We start from the raw sequence: 26,902 nt of genomic DNA, 5'->3' as shown, positions 1-26,902 counted from the left end.
CTCCCTGGGCAGCCTGTCCCAACGCTTGACCACCCTTTCAGGGAAAAAATTTTTCCTAATACCCAATCTAAACTTCTCCTGGTGCAACTGGAGGCCGTTTCCTCTTGTCCCATCACTTGTTACTTGGGAGAAGAGACCAACCCCCACCTGCCCACAGCCTCCTCTCAGGCAGCTGTAGAGAGCGATAAGGTCCCCCCTGAGGCTCCTCCTCTCCAGGCTAAACACCCCCAGTTCCCTCAGCTGCTCCCCATAGAACTTGTGCTCCAGACCCTTCCCCAGCCCCGTTGCCCTGCTCTGGACACGCTCCAGCACCTCAGTGTCTGTCTGGCAGTGAGGGGCCCAAACCTGAACCCAGGGTTCGAGGGGCGGCCTCACCAGTGCCCAGTACAGGGGGACAGTCACTGCCCTGGTCCTGCTGGCCACACTGTTGCTGATACAAGCCAGGATGCTGTTGCCCTCCTGGCCACCTGGGCACACCGATGGCTCATGTTCAGCCAGCTATTGACCAGCACCCCCAGGTCCTTTTCTGCCATTAACAGCATTATCAGCAGATTTCTTCAGTTTAACAGCATTTGATGTGTCAGAGAGGAAAAAAATAGCAAATTAATTTCCAAGCTTCAACAATTGTACAGTAGTCTTAACAAGCTCACTTTTCCATGTGTTTACTTTAACAACAGTAAATGAAGCTTAATGTAGTAGAACAAAGTTGCAACATTTAATGATAAAAGAACAAGATGTAATGCTATAAAATGAAAGACTTAATGTAAACAAAAAAAAAATTGTCATTGAAAGCAAATATGGAAAAGATGAAGTTTAAAGACGGTAACCACAAGTTAAGGGCTAACTTAAAAACATTAAAAAAATCTGTTGATAGGGTTATGTAAAGCAGCAGGCAAAAACTGGCATGGCCTGGGCTGCTTGAACTGATTCAAACCTTTTACTGACTTTGTGTCTGTGCTTTACTCATGTTCTAGTTGCAGCCAAAATGTAGTAACACTGTTTGGGACATCAAATTTCATCTTAGCATCTGATGCCTTGTATTGAAAATGTATACACAAAATGTTCTGCCACCGTGTATGAATCTGATGTTGCATCTGCATCTCATCTCACAAATACTGACATGAGAAAAATAAAAGCCTGGTTAGGCATTACTGGCTTTTTTTTTTCATTAAAAAGGAAAATGCCAAGTCTGCTAAAAAGAAGAAAACACTTAGAAGTATTAGGAAAAAGATCCGCTGCACAATTGGATGTTCCTTGTCTCTGAAATAGGGACAGAATTGTGTGGGCTCTTCTCATCTGTTTAGTATTAACTTTTTGTGAATGATCCCATGATCAAGAAACGTTACAGGCTGGATCAAGACCCAGCTGAACTTTATGGTTTAGTCTCTGAACAATGTCTCATAAAAATCACTGCTTCATTTGCATTTTACCGATACCAGCTTTTGTCCTTGTGTTCCTATGAATTTAGGAATGGTGTCAGTTCTGGATTTGATGCAAGGTGGTTTCCCTTCACGAGCTTCATTTCATGAACTATATAATATGTACAAGAAATACTTGCCTGAAAAACTGGCTCGACTGGATCCTAGGCTCTTTTGCAAGGTAAGAAATAAATTCTTATGCTATATCGTCCTGGACATAAAATGTGCTGTGGGGATTTTCTGAACTTTTTTTTTTTTTTTTTAGCAAGACAGAATGTAATCTTAACTATTTTCTGTGTTTCAGGCACTATTTAAAGCTTTGGGACTGAATGAAAATGATTACAAATTTGGGCTAACCAAGGTGTTTTTTAGACCTGGCAAGGTAATGTTTCTTTTGGAGTTTATGAATGTGAATCTTAGAATAATTTCAGTTGGAAGGGACCTCCAAAGGTAACGTTGTTCAACACATTGCTAAAAGCGTGGCCAACTTATTGCTCAGGGCTTTTTTGTAAATGCTGTTCCTTTTCTATGAAAAAAAATCAGTATTAATACTGATATAATTGGCTTCACAGTCTTGTTGCTAATGCAAGCTGTATATGCTTGTTGCTAATATATTCCTGATGCAGTGTTTGTATTCCAAGATGTTCTACCAGTTATGACTTATGTTGACTATTAAAAAGAGCGAGTCAGGGCAAAGAAAAAAAAACTTTTCTAATGAAATCTGTTTATAGCTGAAATCTCTTTCTGTGATTCTGAGTATTGCTGCTGCTGTGCAGAGAAAGGAGATGAAGTAGGGAGCTGTTGTGACTAGAAAGGGGAATTACTGTAGTCCCAGAAATATGTTTTTAACTGTAACAATTACTGAAAAGTAGAAGTGCAGGATTTTCAGAAAAAGTTGCCTTAGTTGTACACTTGCACAAAGTTTAGAAGTTAAGAAGTGCTTTCAGGGCTTTATTTTTTCCCAGATACAGAATTAGAAGTGTCTTGAAGTTGTGGAAGGCTAGAGTAAGTGTTCAAGATATAGAGAAACAATTTTTTTTAAATTTTGGCAATAAATACTTTTAGTAATTAACAAATAGTTAAATTATTCTAAATGATAAGTGTTGCACAGCAATTAAACAAACAGAAAAACCTAGTAGTCACTGCTGTTATTAAAGAATAAAGTGATGCCAGACATACTTGCTTACTTGAATTAATTGAAAGCTGATACGATGACACAGTTTACATTAAAAATATTTTACCTTTTAACTCAACATGCTCTTGAATAATAATAATGTTTAACCCTCCCCGTTCTCCTTTTTTGTAAAACTTTTTTTCATTATTGTTTAGTTTGCAGAGTTTGATCAGATAATGAAGTCTGATCCGGATCACTTAGCAGAGCTAGTTAAACGAGTGAACCGCTGGCTTATCTGCAGTCGCTGGAAAAAAGTTCAGTGGTGTTCTCTCTCTGTGATTAAATGTACGTATTTTATGTTTTATTAAATCAAAATATTTGTTAAAAATATAGTAAAGCAATTATTATCGCCTTGAAATGTAGCCAAGAAGATGCATAGCACACGGTTACATACTAAAGTCTGAGTAATTGATTTCAAGATTGCCAAGAGAGGCACTTAAAGCAGAGGTTTTTCAAAGTGGGATATAAGGCCACCACCCACCAGTTATATGTCTCCTGCGTCCTGTCTGCTTGGGTGCTTACTGAAGCCTGGGTAAACACTTGTACAAAAATAATTAGCTATCACAGATCTTTCATGGGAGACACTTCTACATCAGCAGGAAGGAACAGTAGTTCAACTTTTAGCTGACAACGTGGAGTCATTTAGTTCTGGAAAGTCCCTGCAAGTGGTTGTCATCTCTGGGCAGAAACTGCATTTTTGAAAGCACTAACGTGAATTACAGGGCAAACATCTCCGCCTCAGCAATTACTGCTGATCAGCAAAGAAGTGCCTATCACTATTGATATGCAGTTTCTAATTGCTTGGCCTGTCCAGTTTACTGTGCAAGGTAGGAATGTGGTCGTGTGGAATAGACATTGGTGCTTGTGGGCTGCTTGAGTAACGATGTCTGGGAGATTGGGAAAGATCTGATGCAGGATGTCAGGGATCTAATAATAACACAGAGGGTGGAAAGTATACATTAAGATGGGAAAGAAGATCACAAAGGCTTCATGCGTTATGGCTGTGCATTTGGGCCAGCACAGTCGTGACATCTGCCACTGACTGGATACTATTTTTTACTGTTTGCACTGGGGCAAATGCAAGTTGTGAATTCTTATATAGGTTTCGGATATCGGAAATTGTAAAAGTAAAATAATGGTTTTGACCTAGAAATTTGTGCTGGTCAGTCTGTTTTTTTCGGAAAGATAGGACAGAAAGTCCTGTGTTCAAAAAGTAGAAACCCAGGAAAATAATATGCTGGTTTGATGTGCCTTACTTTTTTTTTAGTGTTTTATGGAAAATTGGAAGCTCATTTTATCCCCAGAATAACGCTGAAATAGATACACAAAAAGTAGAGTACGTCTTTGTGATCACCTCCGTCCTGTAGTTAAGTATCACTATGTTCACGAGCCATGTGCTCGGCTGATGACTAAAACTAGCATGGATCCTTAGGTATCTATGCTTTGTCTAGTTGACAGATAAAAATACCTTCTTGCACTTCTGAGCTACTTGGCACACATCCTTGTGCCTGTGCCTTGACATTATTCTCTGTTTAATTTGCCTCTTGGTCCCAATCTAGATGAAGACTGTTAGAACAGCCACAGCTGGAGGTTTTGTTTTCTGTTCTTTCATTTCAATATTTCAAAGAAATGCTCAGCAAAGTTGCAGCTACTGTATTATCTTTAGCAGATACTGGATACTTGATTACCCTTCAGCACAGGACTTAGAGGTTGAGCGTTTCGAAACCTGCTTGCTAGGTCCAGTGGCTTTTCACTGAGCTTACTGATGTCTGCGAATCTGGAGGGGGGGTGTGCATGCGTGCCAGTGTGCACGTGCTTAATCCTTCCTGTTTGTTTCGGGTGGAAAACTCTGTGCTTGGCTCAGGATTGTGAATTCTGTTGTCTGCCGTGTGTTAAGTGTTACGGTCCTAGTGTAGACCTCGCAGTTAGGCACATGTAGTCTGCATAGAGTTTTGAGCCATCAAGTGTGTGAGTAGTATGAGTTGCGTTAAATGGTATAAACCATTGAGACTCAGTATCTTCTTTCTTATTTACAGTGAAAAATAAGATAAAATACCGAGCCAGTGCCTGCATTAAAATACAAAAGACTGTTCGTATGTGGCTTTGCAAGAGAAAGCACAAACCACGGTAAGGGGATATTCCTTGGGTGAAGAAAATGGATTTTTAATATTATTTTCTTGTGAATGTAAAGAGATTTACTACAATTAACTAAATGTATCTGAAGTCATAGAATGATGCTAAGTATGACTGAAAGAGACTTAATAGTTGCCACGCTTTTCCTCTCTTTCCCAAGGATGAATAAACTAAATCTGAGCCTTTCCTAAGATATGTTTGTTTAGCTCTTTGTTCATAAAATCCTTCAGTGATCGTCTAGTTATTAGAAATCCTTAGTTAAGTCCCTCTAAATGAAATTTAAGCTCATTAATTTTGTCCTTTACCCATTCACACCTTCCTTTATAGGCCCCCTTTCTTTTTTATCTTAAAAATAATTGTGTGTTCTGTCTATCTTGTCTCCTCATGAAATTATGTCATTCCATTAGCTTTAATCTGACTACATGGAATACGGATGGAAAAAACTCTTCAGTCATGAAGCTCTGCTGACACCTTTTTGCTCTTTGTTAGAGATCCAACTCTCTGTTCTTTAATAGTGGGGTTCTTATAAAATGTTTTCTTTTACATCCTTTGATAGTTATGTTTCATTTTGTACCTTGGCATTTCTGACAGTGTCCCTGTATTTTTAAGCTGTTCTGTACTCATCTGTAATGATTGGATTTAGTTTCTGCCTTTTGTATGTTGTTTTCCTGAATCTCAGTTCAGTTTCTTTCTAGGAAGACTGTCCCAGGTTTTCCTAAACTCTTCTTTTCCCCAGACTTTTTTTTCCCCTATGGGGCTTAATGACTGGATTCCCTGCTGTGTAGTTGAGCTTTATCTGATTCAGTCCCATTATTGCTCTTTGAGTAAGTGGCACAACTCAACCTTTATCTACTCCAGTCAGAATCCTCCAGTACATTTTACATTACAGTAATCTAGTAGATTTTTACATTACAGGTGTAACATCAGTATGTTTTGTTACTGAAAAGAAAAAACCACCACCCCATGTTAATCCTCAAAATAAAACCATATTTTTCTATTTTGAGTCAGTGTCTGCTAACCAGTTTTAATTATTGTTTGCAAAAGGCTCTATTGCTTAGGCACTTTATGTGATAATGTTTGAATTACAAGAAAAGAGGATGAGTTCTACCAGAAGGCATAACTTGTCTCCCCTATCTACCTCTTTAATGTGTGTGGTTAGCGGTGGTTTTAAAAAAACCGCCTTGTAAAACCATCTCACTATACAAATAAACTGTCTTACCTTCACAGCATTGATGGCCTGATAAAAGTGCATACACTGAAGAAGAGACTTGATAAATTTAATGAAGTAGTAAGTGCTCTGAAGGAGGGGAAGGCAGAGACAAGCAAGCAGGTCAAGGAGCTGGAGTATTCTATTGATGCATCAATGACCAAAATTAAGGTATAATAATAACCAGAGATAATAGTTTTTCATTACATTAAAAAACTTATTTTTCTCTCTATAAAAGACATTCTGATACAGAGGTCTTAATTTTCAGAGGCACTGGGTAAATCCTGTTTAAAATTATTTAGTAATGTAACTAAAGTGAACCTTGAAACTGGGTGCATATGTCTAGATTTCGGTATTATTTTCAAAATAATATATATGTTTCAAAATCAGCACTGGATAATTTAAAGCAAAAATGCATGTTGATATCTTGAGACAAATGTTGTCAATAATTTGCTTGTTGCTTTTCTTATTGGAATAATGCATGTTAGCAATGTTTTAAATTAATCAGGGCTGAAACATACAAGCATTTATCACAAAGTGAAGAGATTTATATTTTAGTTACAAGTTTTTTTCAGACTTGGTAGGAAAGATAATTCAGATTGCTCATTATGCCTCAAGGTCTACAATTCTCAGTTTCTTACCACAAAACTACACAGACAAAATGAAAACACTCTGGGATTTATTAATGTTAGAAAAAAATCATTGTATTGAATTTTTCTTTCATGCTATATTATAACTTTCTTAGTGTGCTTCATTAAGATTTTTCTTTTTAAAATCACAGCTGAAAAGATGCTAGAGTTAACCTATCAACTTACAGTTATCTTTTCTAATAAAAATAAGATAATTTGATTATCATCATGATACACCCTCAGAAAAGGTCAGCAAGCTCCCCATATCACAATTTTATTAGTTATACATCAGTGTGAATTGTGAAGTGAAATTAAATTGTAGCTATCAACGAGGTTTGAAATCGTATGTATCAAAGGGTAGTGTTTGAAATATTTTCAAACTGTTATTTGCTACTACTGTCTTTTCTAAAAAAAGTCACAGCACAGTTCAATAATTTTTCTGAGTGCTAGCACACGTAGTAAGAAAAACTACTCTGTGCTATGGCATAAAAGGCAGAGCTGTAAATAACCACTGTAGCAGCTGGGAACGCCACACAAAATGCACATAGGAGACCTTTAGTTTTTATCTTAGTGTGGTAACAATTACTTTCTGTTGCTTAAAACTGCAAGGTTTAAAAAATGAAGGCATGTTTTAAAGAGAAGTTGTGTTTCATTTCAGTGGTAAAGTGGAGATTACCTTGTATGGTTTTATAAGAGAGTAGTGGATCCGCAGGACTTTAGGAAGAAAGGGAAAGATGTGCTTAAGCTCCCCTACCTTGAAGTGTGTATATATTTTAATTATACTGCTCGACGCTCTCATTTCACTTAATATTTTTCAATATACATTTTTAAAAAATGAAGTACAAATGTAAAGGAGTATAATCCTCTGTTATTATTCATTTTGCAGACCACTGTAATGACTAGGGAGCAGATACAGAAAGAGTATGATGCTCTAGTTAGAAGCTCAGAGCAGCTTCTGAGCGCACTGCAAAAGAAGAAACAACAAGAGGAGGAAGCAGAGAGGCTGCGACGCATCCAGGAGGAAATGGAAAAAGAAAGAAAGAGACGTGAAGAGGAGGAAAAACAACGAAGGAAGGAAGAAAAGGAAAGACGTCTGTGAGTCTTGAATAAGTTGCTGGTTATAGAATGAGAAGAAAATAGGAATGGTGCTTTAGTGAGGTCTTTTTTAATACTCCTGTGCTTCAAGAGGGTCACTTGGATCGTACTCCTGGTGTGCTATGCAGTGTTAAAACATTCCCTTTCCCAGTGGTTTAAGGTAAGTGTAGTCAGAATAGAGTATGGAAGAAATGACATGATGCAGCTGGAAACAGAGATTAACTTGGAAAGTTTCTTGACTTTACATGTAGTGTCCTGTCATCAGGACTGTACTGACTTCTGGATTACCGTTCAGTTTTATGGAAGATGCTTTCCTATCTCTTGTTCGTTTGCATCGTAATAACGTGCTTTCATTCCCTCTTCCTCTTTTCTAATAGGAAATCTGAGATTGAAGCAAAAAGAAAACAGGAAGAGGAAGAGAGGAAAAGGAGGGAAGAGGAAGAAAAGCATATTCAGGTCAGTGTTTTAGCTTGTTTTGGTTTGGTTTTATTTTTTAAATTGTTTTCACAGCTTAGGTTCTTTACTGAGTCTAATGGCTTTATTTTAAAAATTGTGTCTCAGAGTCATTCAGTAGTGTTGCTTTAGTAGTAAATGTAAAGGTGAAAATCAGGATTAGGGCTTCCCAAGGCAGATCATCATTTCTAGTACACATGCAAGTTCAGGTCTTATGAGTAGAGGTGCATTTGTTTTTAAAAGTTATTTTAAATTTAAAAATACACAGCAGTGGAGGATCCTAGTTTAGCCTTTGAAATTTTTGCAGATGTTCTATGTCAGTTAAGTTTGGTACACGTTTACTAGCAGTCACATCTGGACATCTGGCTGTGTTACATACCATTTAACTGTAAACACTTTCAGAATATTGGTGGTAATGAGAGGGTACAGGACTGTCTCTAGTAGCTCGTTTGGCTACATTCATGTAGAATACATGCAGTGTAAACACTTCTCCTCCACCTCTCCCCCTTGATTTCTGACACTTCTTACTGATCCCATCATGAACTCTCACTGTGAGTTGTGTTTGGCCCCTGCACCCTTGTTTTTCTCTTGTCTTGGAGATTACATGTGTGACCTGGGGGAGCAGTTTCAGAGAGAAAAAGCTTCTCTGTACGGCAGTTGTAGCAAGCGTAGGGCTGTGGTCATTGTTGTTTAAAGACTGTTTTAAGCCCTCTCCGTGACTAAGCAGAAGCAGTATTTTTCTGCTGTATCTTGTTATCCCTGGCGTTAGCCTAGCACTGCTTATCCTCCTTGCATCTGCATACTCTTTCTATCTACCTCATCCTCATTCTTGATAAACAAGTCGTTGAAACGAACAGAGAAATTATAGCCTAACTTTGGTGAAAAAATGGATCTTTCCTGTGTTACTGAGTCTGTCACCTGTATCAGAATAATAAGCACTAGCAGCTTGTAGAAGTTAACGTAAAAAGAGTAAGCTGCTGTTTGATTAGGCTCTAAATCATTGCTTGGAGGCCATTGCAGATGTGCCTAGTTTTGTGAGAAATTTGTAGAATAAGTTTCCATTCAGGGACAGTTTAAATGAATTCAGCTTTGTCCACTGAGGAAGCAAGATGGCCTGTTGCCAGAAGGTTTAACAACAGGGTCTGCCAGCACTATGAGCATCTCTAGGGATTGCCTTTCTTTATGTTTCTTTGTTTCTGAGATGTGAATATCTGCAATGCAGAATGTAATTTACACTTTAAAACACTGTGTTTGGATACAAAGAAGATATGTAATCCAGTAGGGTATTGCTTTCTTCTACATACAGTTAATTACTCATTATCTCTCCTGCTGGTGGTTGCTACTATCAGCTAATCTACAATGGGATTCATACGATAAAATCTCTGGTGTTACTGCATTGCTTTAGTGGTGCAAATTCACAATGATGAGTGGGAATGACTTTGTCTCCTTTGTTGAAGTTTGGGCACCAAGAAAGGTGCTAAGACTTGGCATGTATGACTTACAGAGTATGAATTGGATGGTTGTGTTTTGCTTACTCTGTGCAGAAGTAACCCTGTGTTAAATAATGATGGTAAACCGGAATTACAGTTTTGCTCTGCAGAGGCAGTATATCTGGATTGCTTCTGCATTTCAGTAAGTCAGAATTTTACCATTTGCTTAAATTCAAAGCCAGGTCAAGTGCACAGAGGATTTCACTGTTTGTCTTGATCCCTTTTCAAAGTGAACCATGGACCTAGATGCAAACAATGCCTGTTGCAAAGTCCTATAATGCCAAGTGCAGAATATCAAGGGAGTATTGTTAGTGCTATGGAGTAGTAAACATATCGCTCTGTATCATCTGAGTTGTTTTAGTAATTCTAAAAACTTTTGAAGTCTTAATTTTCTTAATAGCTACAAAAAGCTTCATGTGCTGTTTAAATATGGAATAATTGATTGGCGCTTCAATTTGAAAAAGTAATACAAGTGGTGGACAATAATGATTTGATGACTATATGAAAACCAAGATGCAGTCTGTAGCTTTTTTGCTTTTCGTGGGTCAACCTAAATACTAAGGCTGTTACTTTTTCAGTTCTGTAAATTTTGCATGTTTTGAAAGCTATAAATATACTACTTGGCATATCTTTCTAATAATTACCTTACATAGCATTTTGGGTTTGATTGGATAAGGTTAAAGGTGTGTTTTTATAAAACAGGCTGAAATTGAGGCTCAGCTAGCTAGAGAACGAGAAGAGGAAACCCAGCACCAGGCAGTGCTTGAACAGGAACGTCGTGATCATGAACTTGCAATGAGAATTGCCCAGAGTGAGGCAGAACTCATCAGTGATGAGGCTCAACTTGATTTAGGATTGCGCAGGTATGGGGCTAAATAATTACATATCTCTTCCCCTGCTCCCTGCCTCCCCTGCTCCTTACCACCCCTGCTACCCCCCCACCCCCCCATCATACTGTACTTATCCCTTTGAGAAGACTATGCATTTGTTGATTTTTTTAATGTATTTTTGTATTAATTAAATGACCTTATAAGTCAAATTTTTCAAATTAACTCATGAAATTTGTTTAGAAATAGATTACTTTTGCTTAAAGACTTTCTCCATTTTGCATCTTGCTACATCAGTAGTTTAATAGGTGCCTGTGAATACAGCTATGGTTCTTTTTCTTTTTTTGAGCTTTGGCAAGGATGACAACCAATGCAAATTATTATTTTTATGACTCATTTGGAGTAGTGAATGGAATTTCTTCAGTGGTAGGTAGTAATGAAATATATCCTTTCAGGTACTTGATGGTTCCAGTAGTATAGTGTGAATTTGTATATGTTTTGAGGTTTTTTTAACAAGAAGCCCTCTTTGAATGCAGAAATAGTAGTTGTTTCTGTGTCCTGACTGGCAAGTTTTTTAAAGTGGAATGGATATATTTAACATAAATGGGTTTGAAGTTTGTATGTTGTCTAAGTGTTTTGTTCTATGTTAATTTTTTGATGTGTCTCAAGAAGTGCATGGCTTTTGGTATACAGATCCACACTGCATGCAAAACAAGAATTCTTTGTGTGTGAAGGATGACACCTTAGAAGCAACTTAGAAGTTCCAGTAAAAATGGTACTTATTGGTCAAATTGTGTAAAGGGACCTATGAACATGATCACATCATTAGTGCTAGTCTGCTCAGTTTGTTCTTGTTGAAAGAAGGGGTGTAAAACATCCCAAGTGTTTCCATGAAATTTCAAGCTCCCAGCTGTGCTCTTTGCTACTCAAATGTTATATAGATGTATACTCTTTTTTTTTTTTTTTTTTTAATAACTCTATGCCTATGTGAGGTAGCTGGGTGATTTACTTTTCATGTACAATACTGATTTTTAGACACTTCCAGTAAAATTATTGTGGTTTGGTTCTCAGTACACAACAGCTGTCATATTGTCTTAGATAAGACTTTAACACGCTCAGTTGAATGTCCAAGTACATCACAGACAGCATTCCGGAGATTTTCATACTTCCCTTGTTTGGATTTTGGTGCAGTACTTTGAAGGTAAACACAAAGTCACTCTACTGTTGCAACCTGGCAGACTTCTCTTAATTATGAAAGAATTGAGGCAATAGACAAGAAAGACTCAGAGGATTTAGCTTTTCTGACAGTGAAGCTCTAATTCCCACAGTGTTTCCTACTGCTCACGGGTGACCCTGGTATTTGTATTTCTTGTCTAGTCCCAGAATGGATGATGAACTAACCGGCTGCCGGTTTCTCTCTGCTGTGTAGTTAGCAGTAGGAGAATGAAGACTCTTTTCTGAGTGATTGGAAAGTGCAGAATGGTCTGAACAAGTTAAGTTCACAATGTAAATACTTTCTTCAACAAGATAACGTATAAATCTAGAAAAAAAGCAATAGTTGTTTCTGCTTCTGTGAGATTTCTTTTCAGCTCATTAGCAGATCTTTTTCATTCCGTTTCTGCAGTTACTTCAAATAGTTTTAAGTATGTCCAAAAATTGAAGAAAATGCTTTTAATTGCCTCTTTGATTTGATTTTGTTTTGGTTTGTTTAAAAACAAACTAAAACGTTTCCCAGACCCCAGTATCTTCTACTGAAATCCAAGGGTAGATTTCCACATAACTGCGGGAATAGGCTTAAAGGTAGAAACTGTGGGAATTTTCTGAAATGAAAAATATTTATTGGTTTGAACAAAACATGTAATTTAATAGTTTAAACCTAAATTCTCAAGAGTTATTTTAACTGATAGCAATTAAAATTTTGCTAGAGTCTAAGGAACTTAAGTTCTTCCGTCTTCTGGATTAGAGACTTGCGTATTACTGTATGATGCACTGAAATCACTATGACTTACGTATGTGTATTTCCATTTTCTATTAAATTCTGCTGTAGTAAGATAAAGCATGTATCACTCCATGCTGAATTCATGGAGTATACTGGTTCTACAGTATGTTCACACAATTTTGTAAAGAATCATTTCACGCTTACATATTGGCATGAATAAGAGGGTATTTTCCATTGTGCTGTACTACCTGTGCAGTGAGAATAGTAAGAAGAAGGTGATTTTTATGTGCTGCTTTGAAGGAACTCTTGTATTTTGCTCATTGGTTCCTTGTGTGGTGTTGTATGTTGAAAATACTTTATTTCTTTCCTTCTCAATACCTTGCTGCATCCACCATTAGTTTTCATAGATATTTAAAGGTTCGTAAGTATTAGTAGTTTCTTTGAAAAATATACTCATTGACTCCTTTTGAAACAGAGAAGTTGTTTGTTCTGCCAGTAGATCCAGCATTTTAATTTGTGCTTATTCTGGGCTGAGTATGCTGGACTTCTCCTAGCTTCATACAATTTTATTACTCACCAATGTGAAATCATGTGTAATAATTTACTCCTAGGTGCAGTAAATCCCTTAACAGAAGTGCTTAGTGCTTAAGTTAAAAAACAGTTAAATAATAGGTAGCTGTTTTTTATTTATGTGGCTTATTGAAATATAATATAGCATATAGCAACAAAATAAGCTAGCTTCAGTGAAGGTGTTGTATCTCTCTTCTGTGCATTGTGCTGGAACAATCCAAGTAAGTTCTAATTTGTAGCGTATTTAATGCTATGGTGTGTATTATGTGGATTTTCATTATGGCAGTTAGTGTCTTTTCAGAACTTGCAAGAAGAAGCTATCTGTTCTGTTCCCAGAGTAGCTACATAAGGATTGCTGTTATTTCTTCTGATATGCTTATCCAGGCATTAAATTATCAGTAGCATGTCTCAAAATCTTTGATTTTGAAAGGTGGGGTGGGAGGGTAGAAGGGGTGGGGGAAGTTTTAGCTTGTACATATTTTCCAGATTATCTTAATTTAACTTATTTTTAAAAAAATAATTTAACAGTCATGATTGAATGAGAAAGGTGAGGAAAAAAGGTCAATATAATGCTGTTTCTCTGTTAATAAAAAAAATAATCATAAGATAGTAAATAAGATGTAAATACTATGACCCACCTTTTCCCACTTCACATTGTTAAAGGTAACTAGGAAGTAGTCTGTCTAACATAAATATCTTCTATTTGCAGAGCCAGTGGAGCAAAGCTGCAAATGACTGCGTATGGCATTTTTTTTCTATTTGAATGCTCTAATAGAAAAAAAAGCAATACTAATTAATTCAAAGGAGATTGATAGTCCTGATATTTACTAATACCCCATAATAATTCTATTAGTGTGCATCTGTAAAATTTAAATCAGTTTGCAATACCTTATATCCACTACTTCGCTTCTAATAAAAAAGTTAATAATCTAATATACCTAATAAGATCTATTTAGAGATGATTATATAGTGTAAATTTTTTCACATATCATCATCTATTTTTCACTGCCCTGTGTGATTTATTGCTCTTGAAAGAATCAGAGCTCTGTGTGTGTATATATATATTAGAATGGAAAATATGTAAATAAGTAGCCACTTTTTGGTGCACTTTTAATTAGCTTCTGTTTGGTTGGCAAGAGACTTTCACAGTTGTAAAGGTTGTTTTTATATTCATATGTTTGGTTTATGCTTATTTATCAATTTTCTTATAGGGAAGAAATGGCCACAGAAATGTCAGAAATATTGTCTAGGTAGGTGAGAAGACAACACCAAACTAATTATTTTATAAAATCACACATTAAATGGATTGAAGTGTTACGGAATAAAAAATCATAGAATCAAGTTTGGTGGGTTTTTTAAGTGCTAAGCAAATAAGTAAATTATTTCTTTCAGATAAATTTCCTTAATCAACACCTTTTGTCAGCAATTATTTTTCTGCTATTTTAATTGGTTCTAAAAAAATTAAATAGTTCATGTACCCTGGTGTTTTATGTAATTTTGGTAATGTTCCTCCAGTGCTCTTCTCTTTTCACCTTTCTTAAAATGATAATAGAAAACTAGGCTCCACATCTTTTGTAGGAGTATTTCTATAGATTCAACACAAAGTTAATGATGTTATTTAATAATAACTGTTAGCACTTATAGTAAGAAGATATTCTAGTTCAAATAAAAGCAATTTTGAAAATTACCATGTTAAAAGCATATTAAACCCCCTCTTAAGACAACTAAACAACATCCCCTTCTGAGATTTCTTGAATGCTAATGCAAATTTTTATGCACAATGCAGGAGAAAAGGTGAATGCAGGTCTAGATCTGAACACAGTTCTGCTGGAACAGTCTCATACTAACTTATGTTAGAATACTAATACTCTGTGGAAAGAAATTGTAACAATGTCCTACATATCAGTGAGTAATTAGAAAGTGTATTGTGCAACTTAGGACAGAAATAACCTTTTGACATTCATTTTCTGAAGCCTACTAAGAAGCGAAATTGTTTAGAGAGCTTTTAAAAGTGAATCTGTTGTTACATAAGCTGCTATGCTGTGTATATATAGTCTGAAGATGATTGGTCTCTCATGATTGATGAGTTTTGTAGTTGTTGCATTGATAATTGGGAGTACAGCTGTTAACTAAATGTGTTTCTTGCAGTGGTGTTTTAAGACTAGGAATAAACAATGTTGTGTGTAATGAAGTTAGCATGTGAATTTCGATGGCTAGATTGTATTGCATATATTGACACAGTTCCAGTGACAACGGCCAATACTTAATGTGAAAAAAAAGTCACAAAACTTTGGGGCAAAATCAGAGGGTTTGTGTTTTGGTTGAATTAAAAATGCAGTACTTACTGTATGCTTGTTTAACTATTTATTTTTTTTTTTAACTTTTCATGTACTGGAAACTTCACTGAAGACTGATTTTTATTTTTTTTATTAGGTCTGAAAATACTGTTTATGACACGTAATTTTGTTAGATTGAGTGTTGAAGACTGACTGTCATGTATCATGCTCTTCTCACTGCCAGACTGTTATGCTTAAAGTCATGTAGAAAACAAGAGTGATCTGCAGAGTGCAGAGTAGTACTGTAATGGAAAGACTAAGCCGTTCAATTGGATTAGCATTCTTAAAGATTACTAGTTTAACCAGAGATCTTACAGCCTAGTTCTGCTGCTCTAAATTATGGAGCAAACTCTTAGAGTGGTGGGCAGTGTTGCTAAATAAGGAAAATCCTTAGGATTTGTCAAATTAGGTTCAAAAAGGTTAGACACCAGGCAGCGGAAATTACATTTAGCAGCAATCCTTTAATGACCTACAGGTATGCCAGTGATAACAAAATATTAAAATACATATTTTGAAGGGGACTGTCTAATGATTTGTTTTACACTTAGTGAGTAGTGCTGAGGGTGCAGAAGAGTTCTTGTCCTTCAGCTATGTACTGATTAAAAGTCAAAGAGGTAATTTTTTATGTCAGAGTTCTCACATACCATAAGTGGAAGCTGTGTGTTGACTCAGATTAGTAGTATACATAGGCATAATTAAGCTGATGGTGCAATAAACAGTAAGATTCTGTAGTTTTAATTACATTTGAAGAGATGATTCAGTTGCTATTAAGAACATTTGGTTAAACAGCTTGTTTTATTCTATGAAATTTAAATGGCCTTTGTTACCTTGGTTTTAAAACTGCTGTATCTACATAGAGAGATTTTTCACAGAAAATTTATTTATAACCTATGAAATAAAAAGGGAGAATAAACAATATCAAACTTTATAGTACCACATGAGACCTTTATGGAAAAACAAACTTTACAATAATATTAACTGGATTATAAATACTGTAATAATGTAACAGTTCCACAAAGATATTGCTGCACAAACAGGCTTTAAATGAAAAGGCCTGGTCTCTTCTGTTTTTTTGCCTTGTTGATTTTCAATATCACATATTGTATCAAGTATTTTGCTACCCTGTTAAAGATCTAGTTTCTTCTGAACAAATCCTCTCAGATCCTGAAAGATAATTCAGTTTGCCTCATGTTCTTAGTCCTCAGCTTTAGCAGAGGTTGGTTAGAAGCAGGTGTGTGGTCTTGATTTCCTTAGTGTTTAAAAGGTATTCTGGTTGTCACTAAATGTTGGACTGTTTTGAACTTCGTTTATATCCAAATAATCCATGGGAAGTTTACTGTTCCAAGGGGAGAGTTCTTCCACTTCTTATCCATACCACTTTTAAGAAAAAAAAAAAAATAATTCAGGTTTATCATTATACATATATATTTAATGTTTGTTTCATGGGCAACCTTACACATATGGTTAAAGACGATGGAGATTTTAGTAATAATATATCAATTGTATTTACTGTTGACTTTATTGCATACACTACCTACACGACAAATACCTTTTGCCTTTGAAAAACACTGTTTCTGGATAAGTCTTTTTATACTGGTCAGCCTTTCTTCTGAGAGTGGTCCTTTTATCCTTGGCATCTTTTGATGGTTCCAACCTCACCCCCCAAAAATAAGTATTGCTGTTCTCAGACAGCTACTATATAAATAGTAGGGAATTAGTTTGATTTCTCTTATATTAGACTTTTGTCAAAGACGTGGAATATTTTTTCTAATCTTGGTGCAATGTTTTTGTCCTAATCCAGTTTTAAACAGCGGAGGAAACACCTTTTCTTCCTTCTACTTGTCTACTTCAGAAATATTTTTCTACACCTGTTTTTCTAATGGAACTAAAAATGTGTGTGGCCACTCGTTGTTGCCTGTATTCTGCATCTTGACTAGTACTAAGAAAAATGTACATCATTGTGGGGTGATGTACACATAAATGGAATATGTGTCTTTTCACAAATAAGTGCTAATAATTAATGACAATTCCTTTTACTCTCTAGGCAAGCAATCAGATTATTATATGATTTTGGACATAAATGATACTTTCGTTTTCTCTTAATCATTTGAACATGTGGAAAATAATATGGCACTTTATCTTTGAATTCAGTCCCTCTGCTGCTGCTTTTCATTGTAATAAATATACTGCAGTGTGGATCATGTGGTCTGTTCCTCCTGTTTTAGCAATTCCTGTTTCATACTTGAAAAAATACATCTGTTTTTTTTAATAATTGTAGGGGTCCTTCAGTTCAAGCCACGAAAGCTGCTGCTGGTGCTAAGAAGCATGATCTCAGTAAGTGGAAATATGCAGAGCTTCGTGATACAATCAATACATCCTGTGGTAAGTTGTTTGGGGTTTTTTGTTTTTTTTTTCTGATTTGAGAAAGCAGTCAAGTTGTTGTTGTATGAAAGGTGTTCCTTTCTTTCTCTGACAAAGATAAAAACCTGCTCATTCATATATTCAGGTTTGAATGAATGTCAAATAAATTTTTAAAAGTTCTGTTACCCCCAAAAGAACAGCAAACTAAGCTATTTCCCTACTGAGGAAACAGAATTTCCTTTATTACCTGCTTTACTGATTATATATTTATGATGTTAAACTGCTTGTGCCATTAAATACATTTTTTTATTTTACATGAATTTAATTTCTCAGAATTATGAATTTCCACAAAGCGAATAATAGTGATAATGCTTTACCTAGAATTTGCTTGTTCTAAGAACTATTTTGTTATCGCTTCTTGTTACCACAAAAATCACAAAAAACAAAATATGTAAAGCACAGTGTGAAATATTTTCTGTCTTAGATGTTCAGATTATTCTTTAATTTCAAAATGTGTCATTTCACTGGCAAGCTCACAGATGGGACATGAATTACTCTTCCCCAATATTATGAAGATAGATAAGAATTATTCCTTTATTAAATTTTACTGTTTCTTCCTACTTCTGATAGAAAGCAGTTGGTTAATTTCTGATTTAAGATAACTCAAAATGTCTCCCTGGATGTAGGAATTAGAAATAAACCCATTCTCTCTATTTGTATTTAAAACCCAAAGTTAGCTCCTCTTTTGTTTTTATATATGCAAGACTGGAGCAATGTTTTCAGCTGAATAGGTGTTGCAGTAATACATGGTGATAATATGTGTTCGTTCCTAGTGAAACCAGTTTGGATTCTCTTAGGTGGCTAATGAAGAAGCCTTGCAATCATTCAGTCTCTTAGTATCATGAAATTCAGCAAAATTAAAATATGTTTATGAAAGTGGAAAAAAGACCCTAGGTCTGAGCAGTCAAATTGCTGATTTTCCTTTTTTAAATTGCAGAAATAAAGTTCAGCAGTGAAACTTGATCTGTTTCTTTACTGCTTGGCTTGTGATACTGTTAACGGCCAAATTTAGTGAATTGAATGTTTTATTTGTAACATTTCACTGATCCAAATCTCACAGTAGAACAGCTACTTTGGGGACTACTCTCACTAAGGGAGAAAAGGATATATAGCACTCTGAGAGTCTTTCTGGGCCATAAAATACAGGTCCTGTTGCTGCAGAGAACGAGGGTTTGTTATAACATATTAGTATTACAATGTGATCTACAATTATTTACCTGTCAATATAGAAAAGCATTGCATAGATGCTTTTTCTGATTTCTTGTTCATCTCTTCCTTCTTTTTGTGACAGATATCGAACTGTTGGCAGCTTGCAGAGAAGAGTTTCACAGGAGGCTAAAGGTATATCATGCTTGGAAATCCAAGAACAAGAAACGCAATGCAGAAGCAGAACAGCGTGCTCCCAAATCAGTCACAGACTATGGTGAGGAGAGAGAATTTTGTGTTTATAGTAATTTTGGTGACAGTATTCTAAAGAAAACATTTCTAGAATGAATGTTGGCATTGCTAGGTTGAAAGAAATTCTTGGGTTTCTAAAGAGTATTTTTATATCGATTTAAGGTAAATATTTTGAAAGGATTGGAACTGGCAAATACTTTGAGAAAGTAGAATATTTCTAGAGCTGAATAGCTTTCCCTGAAACTTTTTCTCATACCAGCTCACATCTGTTAAAAGTAGTTCTCGATTTGCTGATGCAGTTGCTGGCATTTTTGCTAAGTATTCATTGCTGTGCTACTTAAGAATAAGGAATTTAATTTTTCATTTTAGAAACCGTGGTTTGCATTTTGAGACTTTTGAGACTTCATTTTTAAGGTTGTTCATACCAGTTCTGACCTCATAATTACAAATGTTGCTTTCTGAGATAGTGAAAATTCAGAACAGAGAGTTATATGTAAGGTTAGCATAGAAATTCTAAAAATAGTAAGAATCATAGAATCATTTAGGTTGGAAAAGACCTTTAAGATCATTGAGTCCAACCGTTAACTTAGCACTGACAAGGCCATCACTAAACCATGTCACTGAGCTCCACATCCACACGTCTTTCAAATACCTCCAGGGATGGTGATTCCACCACCTCCCTGGGCAGCCTGTCCCAGTGCTTGACCACCCTTTCAGGGAAAAAAAAAATTCCTAATACCCAATCTAAACCTCCGTGGTGCAACTGGAGGCCGTTTCCTCTTGTCCCATCACTTGTTACCTGGGAGAAGAGACCAACCCCCACCTGCCCACAGCCTCCTCTCAGGCAGCTGTAGAGAGCGATAAGGTCCCCCCTGAGCCTCCTCCTCTCCAGGCTAAACACCCCCAGTTCCTCAGCTGCTCCCCATAGAACTTGTGCTCCAGACCCTTCCCCAGCCCCGTTGCCCTTCTCTGGACACGCTCCAGCACCTCAGTGTCTGTCTGGCAGTGAGGGGCCCAAACCTGAACCCAGGGTTCGAGGGGCGGCCTCACCAGTGCCCAGTACAGGGGGACAGTCACTGCCCTGGTCCTGCTGGCCACACTGTTGCTGATACAAGCCAGGATGCTGTTGCCCTCCTGGCCACCTGGGCACACTGCTGGCTCATGTTCATGGGGCTGTTGACCAGCACCCCCAGGTCCTTTCCCACCAGGCAGCTTTCCAGCCGCTCTTCCCCAAGCCTGTGGTGCTGTGTGGGGTTGTGGTGACCCCAGTGCAGGACCCAGCCCTGAGCCTCGCTGAACCTCATGCAACTGGCCTTGGCCCATCGATCCAGCCTGTCCAGATCCCCCTGCAGAGCCTTCCTGCCCTCAAGCAGATCAACACTCCCCCCCAATTTGCTGTCATCTGCAAACTTACTGAAGATACACTCAATCTCCTCGTCCATACCATTGATAAAAGAGATTAAACAGAACTTGCCCCAATCCTGGGCCCAGGGGAACACCACTTGTGGCCATTTTCAAGTAGTCCATCTATGAGGAATTGCCTGTGATTTTTTTGGTACTATGAAGAACAAGATTGGAAGGAATTACGCTCTGTTACATAATTCCCTGTTACTTTGCGGCCAGACAAAACAAAAAGTGTTGGTGATAAGGGTTTATTCTTTTGTAAGATATAGATATATAGACGTAGATTTAGATCCTTTTGAAATGTGCTAATAATTTTCCCATTTACATCACTGTAAGCCTTGTAGACTTCAGGTTACATTCTTTTTATAAAAATTTTATGGGTGTTGATACTGCAGTTTTTTTATTATGGGATGATAAACTTTGCATAGTCCCTGCTTTCTTTCTAGACTGTCATTCTGATTTCACACATGGATATTTATCATCAAACAGTGCACTAATGAAAGTGACTGCCTTTTAAATTCAACAAGAAGGTGTAGGAGTTACCACATGTTTATCACCGGCAGACCTGAAAATCAGGTGCCCAGTTTCTGGAGTGGTACTTGCAGAGTTTGTTATTACTATTTTCGTGGCACTCCACCCCAAAAGTCCAGTGATCATCTGTTATAAAAGGAATCTACGAAATTAACAGGATCACAGCCAATGGTACAATAAAGTCAGATCTTTCCTGCAGTCTTCTGGTTCTGTGATTTTTGTGTTCCTGGGCACACAGGTAATGGGAGAGGCAAAGGAAAGAGATGATGTCAAGAAGGTGCTCTCCCCAAAGTCCCATTAGCCTGGGACTGGAGCATTGTCCTGAGCAATGGGGGATATGGATGCCCTTCTTATTCTCAGTGTTAGTCCTTCTACAAAGGTGTCTCCTTCCCCTTGGTTCATTTCCCGAGTTATGTGTTGCTTATAGCATTACCTGAGAATTTGAGTTTTTCAGGGAAGTCTGGTACAGGTATATGGTAGGTGAAATCTCGGCCCCTGGAAGAGATGTTATCAAAGAAGGGGTCCTTGTGTCCATACCTAGTAATGCAGTTTTATGTGCTTAAGAAAGCTTATGACTGAAATAGCAGGAAAAGGCATTTGAAGCACTTCTGCAAAGTGGTATTTTGCTTTGAACTTGAGCTTGCAAGTTCTGTCTGGCAATGGGTAAAATAAATGGGTAAAATAAATATTCATGCATCGCATTGCTGATGGAAAGTATCAAAGAGCAGAGAAATATTTGGATTTGTGCAAATAAAGCTTGAAATATTCATGTTCTCACATTTAGATAGACATTTACAGCATTCCTTTCAGTGTTTTTCATTGCATTTTTTTAATTTTTCTTGAAACGTGGCTTCATGTTTCCGAAGAGAAGTTAGAATGTTGCTGTTCAGAGAAAGTCACTGATAGTGACCATCAGGAACTCTCATGAATGCGGGAAGTAATTCTTCCTATTGCAAATAATTATACTATATGGGCATTTCACATCTATGTATTACTATGATCTGAGAAGGTAGTAAGAAGGAACTCTGATTTCTTAGATGTTTAAGCTAAAAGTCTTTCAGGTGTCAGTGGATGTGTGCTTCAAATTATGTAGTTTTATCTTTCCACCTTTTCACTGATGTAGTGTAATTTTACAGGCATCCTTTAATTAAATTTATACATTCAGTATAGAAGCCAACCACTGGTTTGTGTATTATTATTGGAATAGGCAGATTCGGTATTAATAGAGGTCTGGAAACTTTTTCCTTAACAGAAATGTCAAAAATTAAAAAGTACTATGTTAATTAGATAGGAGATTTGTTATGGCAGTCTGTGCTTAGCATGTGTGCAGCCAAGGCTTTATAACAGGTATCACAAATCATTGAAGTAATCAATTTCAAAATTAAATCCTGAAGATAGAAGTATTTGGAGATTTATGAAACTTGAGGAGACATTTTATATATGTCAGTGAGCAGAAAATGAATAGAAATATTTAGCTCAACATCTGTGTTTATTTTTTAACTAGAATTTCCATTTGTCTGTCTTCAGCATTGATGAAAAATGTTGAGGTAATGAAACTATAACTTATAAAGGATCAGCAATTTTATGTTTTGTTCAACATGTAATATTTGTTCACAGATTTTGCACCATTTTTGAGCAACTCAAGTAAGTGGGGAGATGATTATTTAAGCTAACTTTGAAGAATAGGAACACTTGAGAGCTCTGTACTAACATTAATTGATCCAGTGTTTTGCTGCACCTGTACATATAATTTAATTGTTCAAAAAAATTCTATTTTACAATTTGGCAACGTTATTCAGCTGATGGTAATTATATGTTACTCTAGTAATATATGAACGTACTTTACTGCTGATCTTCATGAGATCCTTCTTATCCATTTGAGCAGTCATGGGAAGGGAGAATGAAATAACCTTTTTATGTAGGTTATTTGAAGGTATAATCCCTATTTCCCTCCCCCCCCCCCCTCCCCAGGCCCCCAAGAAATACTGTGCTTGCTCTGATATTTTTTACTGTCTGCACATGGCTTTTTGTTGTAGCAAAACTCTGGAATCAACTTAATATAACAACTATTTTCCTAGCACACAGACTAACATTCAGGTGATGGTTTCTTTTGAATAAAGAACTACAATTCTGTAGCACTGAAAAGTAGAGGCTATACTGGCTGCTTAGCATTTCTGTCCTGTAGATTTCCTCTTGGATTTAGCTATGCATAGGTGTAGACATAAGCCTTAGCAGTTACCACCCAGTGCAAAAAAGTGTTAGATGATGCTAAAGCACTGGTCTGCTGTGATAGATGTTCAGACAATTTGCAGAAAATAGAATTAATCTCTTATAAACTGTGAACTATATCTCCTTGTAAAATACATGCTTTATCAGAGTTGGTGCATAAAAGTGGCATTCACCTATTAAAATCTCTTGTTTTTCTCCTCTTTGTTTATGTAGACATGGAAATAAAATAGGGGATATGATTTGTATAGTATGTATTTTTTTTTAAGGTTCTGCTCTTCACATTTAGAAAAACTATTTTTGCTTGAATCTAAGTGAAATGAGTTTCAAGGTGCAGTTGCTAGTCTATTAGTCTTGTTCATAACATAAATACATAATTAGATGAGATTGTAATTTTTTATTTAATCAAATTTTAGCTCTAAATTAGCTTTGCTGCTTAATAGACAATGGGGAAAAAAAAGGAATAAATTTTTATTTATTCCATTTATGCTGAAACATGGAACTGTTAATACTGATTTTCTTTTGTAGAGGTGACATAGATTCACAATCAGAATTTCTTAAACAGGATATATGTAACAGTGATATTGTAAACCACTAAAATAGGATCTGTAATTTTACAGGAGGCAGTTATTAAAGGAAAAGATCTTGCTTATAAGAGTATTTACTATTCTAAACTGATTATTATGGTGTATGCATAAAATTAAGAAGGTGTGGAGAATTGGTTAGCTGAGCAAGGGCATGTTAACATCGGAATGTTGAGTCATCAAGATCTTAAGAAGTATCGAAGACAGCTTACGTGAAAGCTAATGGTTCACAAAGACACTCTGTCCTTGTTATCTTTGGTGAAGTAAGAACAAGGAACTTATGGTTAAAGAAATGAGAACTATGCCCAGAAACAAAGAGTGCTGACGGAGGTTGACCTTTTAGGTGGCCAGCCAATGAGGAGCTTAACTTTTGCAATATGTATGACCTAATTATAACTGCTATAAAATATGTAACCGTATCTCAATAAACGAAGTATGCTGATCTCTCATATTGAGTGACTGCTTCTTCCCTCCGTTCCGACAAATGGCAACAAGAAGGTTGGTCAGTTGATGAGTTAACATAGAGAGTATATGCTTTTATTCAAAAGAAAGTTTCTCTCCCAAGTCTGAAATGTGTGGGACTCTGAGGGACTCCAGAACTGCACAAGAAATGTATACTAAAAATATATATATATAGGAAGCTTTAAGATTTCGTATAACTCTTGTCTCCTCTAGAGTTCGGTCTGTTGATCTTGATGGTCTGACATAAACAATTTCTTTGAAAAAGAAAGCAGCCAGAGACTAGTTCTAATGCTGGAGTTTAGTACACACAAATCTAGGCAGAAAGTTATGTGTGGTGGCAGTTTGTAATAAGCAATTTGTTGTCAATGTTTCTATTAACAAATTATTCATTTCTAACAGTATTATACACACTTCTGTGTTGACTATCAAAAATCTTCAAGTGGTGCTTTGTATTTTTGTAACTGAAAATGCTTCTTTGCGCTGTGACACTGACCTTGTTTTACAAAGAGATGGACTGAACTAGGGCAGTTGCTGATTAATGTTTCTGTTGATAAGCAATTTTATATGGGGAAGTTTTACCTAAATATTGATTTACAGCAGAATGTGTTATTTTACTTACTCTGTTTTGTCTAAATGTACCTGATGCCACTGAGCAACCTATAGAGTAACCTATAGATACAATAGTTAATGTGAGCCTTTCCTCACCAGTGTTGTAGCTGTAGTGATTAAAAGAATGCATATTTTATGAGATGGGAGGACTTTTCAGGTTTTTTGGACTTCAGATGACCTTGTATTCAGAGAGAATCTCTGGTTTTGGGGGGTCTGGTTTGGGGTTTTTTTTGGGGGGGTGTTTGGTTGGTTTGGTTTTTTCCTTTTTTTTTTTTTTCCTTTGCTAGTATCAAGCAAGTTGTAATACATCTTTCTTGTTTTCTACTTTTTTTGTTTGCTTTTTTTTTTTTCCCCTGTATGTTAGCTCAACAGAATTCGACAGCCCAGCTACCAGCCAGGCAACAAGAGATTGAAATGAACAGGCAGCAGCGCTACTTCCGCATTCCCTTCATCCGTCCTGCGGACCAGTACAAAGATCCCCAGAACAAGAAGAAGGGTTGGTGGTATGCGCATTTTGATGGGCCATGGATTGCTCGACAAATGGAACTTCATCCTGACAAGGCACCCATTCTCCTTGTAGCAGGTTGGTATTGACAGCAAAATTCAAGTGTTGAAAAGGGTCAGAGTTGATAACTAACTTCATCATTACCCTCTTTTTCTGCAAATTTCCCAAGTTGTGTCATCTTGTTTTCACCAGCAGTTCTTGTCTGGGCAGAATTTGAGGATTTGGGACGGCTGTTGATGGTGGCCAAATGTTACAGAATATCAGTTGGAAATATAACTGGTCGCGTGTTTTACTTGTACATGTACTTTAATCTAGGAAATAATAGACAGAGTGGGAATCCAGATGTAAATAGTTTTATCACTGAGTGTCCTCAGATGATTCACTGAACTCAAGACAGCGTGAAGATAAAAAGTCACAATTTATCTGGAATAGTTCTAGTCGTCATTGTATTAGGTTTTAGTTAGCTTTGAAAAATTACAGCAGTTTGTATCAAAACAATTTGCACACACAATATACTGTCGTTCCATAGTAAAGTGCTAATAGCAAACTGATGCTTTTACCATGTTTATGCTGCCTAGTATGGGAGAATAGCTTTTTAATCTTAAACATTTAAAATAAAAACTAAACGTGGCAATGGATAGGTAGAGATTTATCTGGTAATGAGATGTGTCCTTTTCTGGAGTATAACAAAAGGGGGAGAAAACACTGGAGAAATGCTGTTTACAGTTCTGTGTTTCAAGTTTTTATTTTTAGCTTGAGGACTGCAGAAAAGGCCATAACCTATTTGTTTAGCTTCGTAGTGATGCTTTACTAGCATCAAAAGTTCATTTGTGTTCTGCTGATTATTTTTAATAGAATTCCTTATACAACTTGCCTGTTCGGTGTCAAAGCCCATAGCTAAAAATAGCATTGCTACCATGTATACCACATTCAGTGGATTGCGTTTAAAAAATACGATTAAAATACAGTGTGTGAGCTGCACTCATCATTTCATTAGAGTCTCTGTGTCAGTCCCATTTGGGAAACATTGTTTAGCATGGGAGGTCGAGAGATTAAGAATACTGGCTACTTGATCAAGTCTTGAGTTCTTAGTTGCTTTGCTACATTTAAACAAATTAAATAATAACAGCAGTTCACTGTAAAACTGAAAGTGTGTGTAAAACAAATGCAGGTTGTCATCCTGTAGTGGATTTAAGGAGACTGTATCAAGATGCGGATCTTTTCTGTTCCTTTTTGCTCCCTTTTTAAGGACAATTTTGTCAGTTGCAACATCTGATACTACTTTATTCTGATAGTGCTTTTCTGCTCTGTATGTAACACAAAAAAAAAAAAAAAACCAAAACCCAAAAATAATCTGTGTCTGAGGACTGATTTCCCAGTAAACTCTGGTGTATTAACAAACTAGAGCTTGACAGAGGAAATATAATTAACAAAGATCTAATCTTTGTTAATGGGACCTTTGATGATGTTAAGAGCTTTTTCTTTTTCCCT

General features: G+C 36.5%; 1 protein-coding gene across 1 annotated transcript in view; it reads left to right on the top strand.

Moving 5' to 3' along the window:
• Positions 1 to 26,902, top strand: part of MYO6 (myosin VI) — a 118,197-nt gene that overhangs the window by 87,980 nt on the left and 3,315 nt on the right. The window contains exons 21-34 of the mRNA XM_040598171.1: positions 1,469 to 1,599; positions 1,723 to 1,800; positions 2,748 to 2,877; positions 4,629 to 4,719; positions 5,953 to 6,103; positions 7,448 to 7,656; positions 8,034 to 8,112; positions 10,302 to 10,462; positions 13,645 to 13,674; positions 14,147 to 14,185; positions 17,550 to 17,653; positions 18,984 to 19,115; positions 22,643 to 22,669; positions 25,271 to 25,489. Coding sequence (XP_040454105.1) covers positions 1,469 to 1,599; positions 1,723 to 1,800; positions 2,748 to 2,877; positions 4,629 to 4,719; positions 5,953 to 6,103; positions 7,448 to 7,656; positions 8,034 to 8,112; positions 10,302 to 10,462; positions 13,645 to 13,674; positions 14,147 to 14,185; positions 17,550 to 17,653; positions 18,984 to 19,115; positions 22,643 to 22,669; positions 25,271 to 25,489 — 1,581 coding nt within the window. The remainder of the gene's footprint in view (positions 1 to 1,468; positions 1,600 to 1,722; positions 1,801 to 2,747; positions 2,878 to 4,628; positions 4,720 to 5,952; positions 6,104 to 7,447; positions 7,657 to 8,033; positions 8,113 to 10,301; positions 10,463 to 13,644; positions 13,675 to 14,146; positions 14,186 to 17,549; positions 17,654 to 18,983; positions 19,116 to 22,642; positions 22,670 to 25,270; positions 25,490 to 26,902) is intronic.

The sequence above is a fragment of the Falco naumanni genome, chromosome 6, assembly GCF_017639655.2.
Source record: "Falco naumanni isolate bFalNau1 chromosome 6, bFalNau1.pat, whole genome shotgun sequence".
Lineage (NCBI taxonomy): Eukaryota > Metazoa > Chordata > Aves > Falconiformes > Falconidae > Falco > Falco naumanni.
This window is presented reverse-complemented; position numbering and strand designations above follow the sequence as displayed.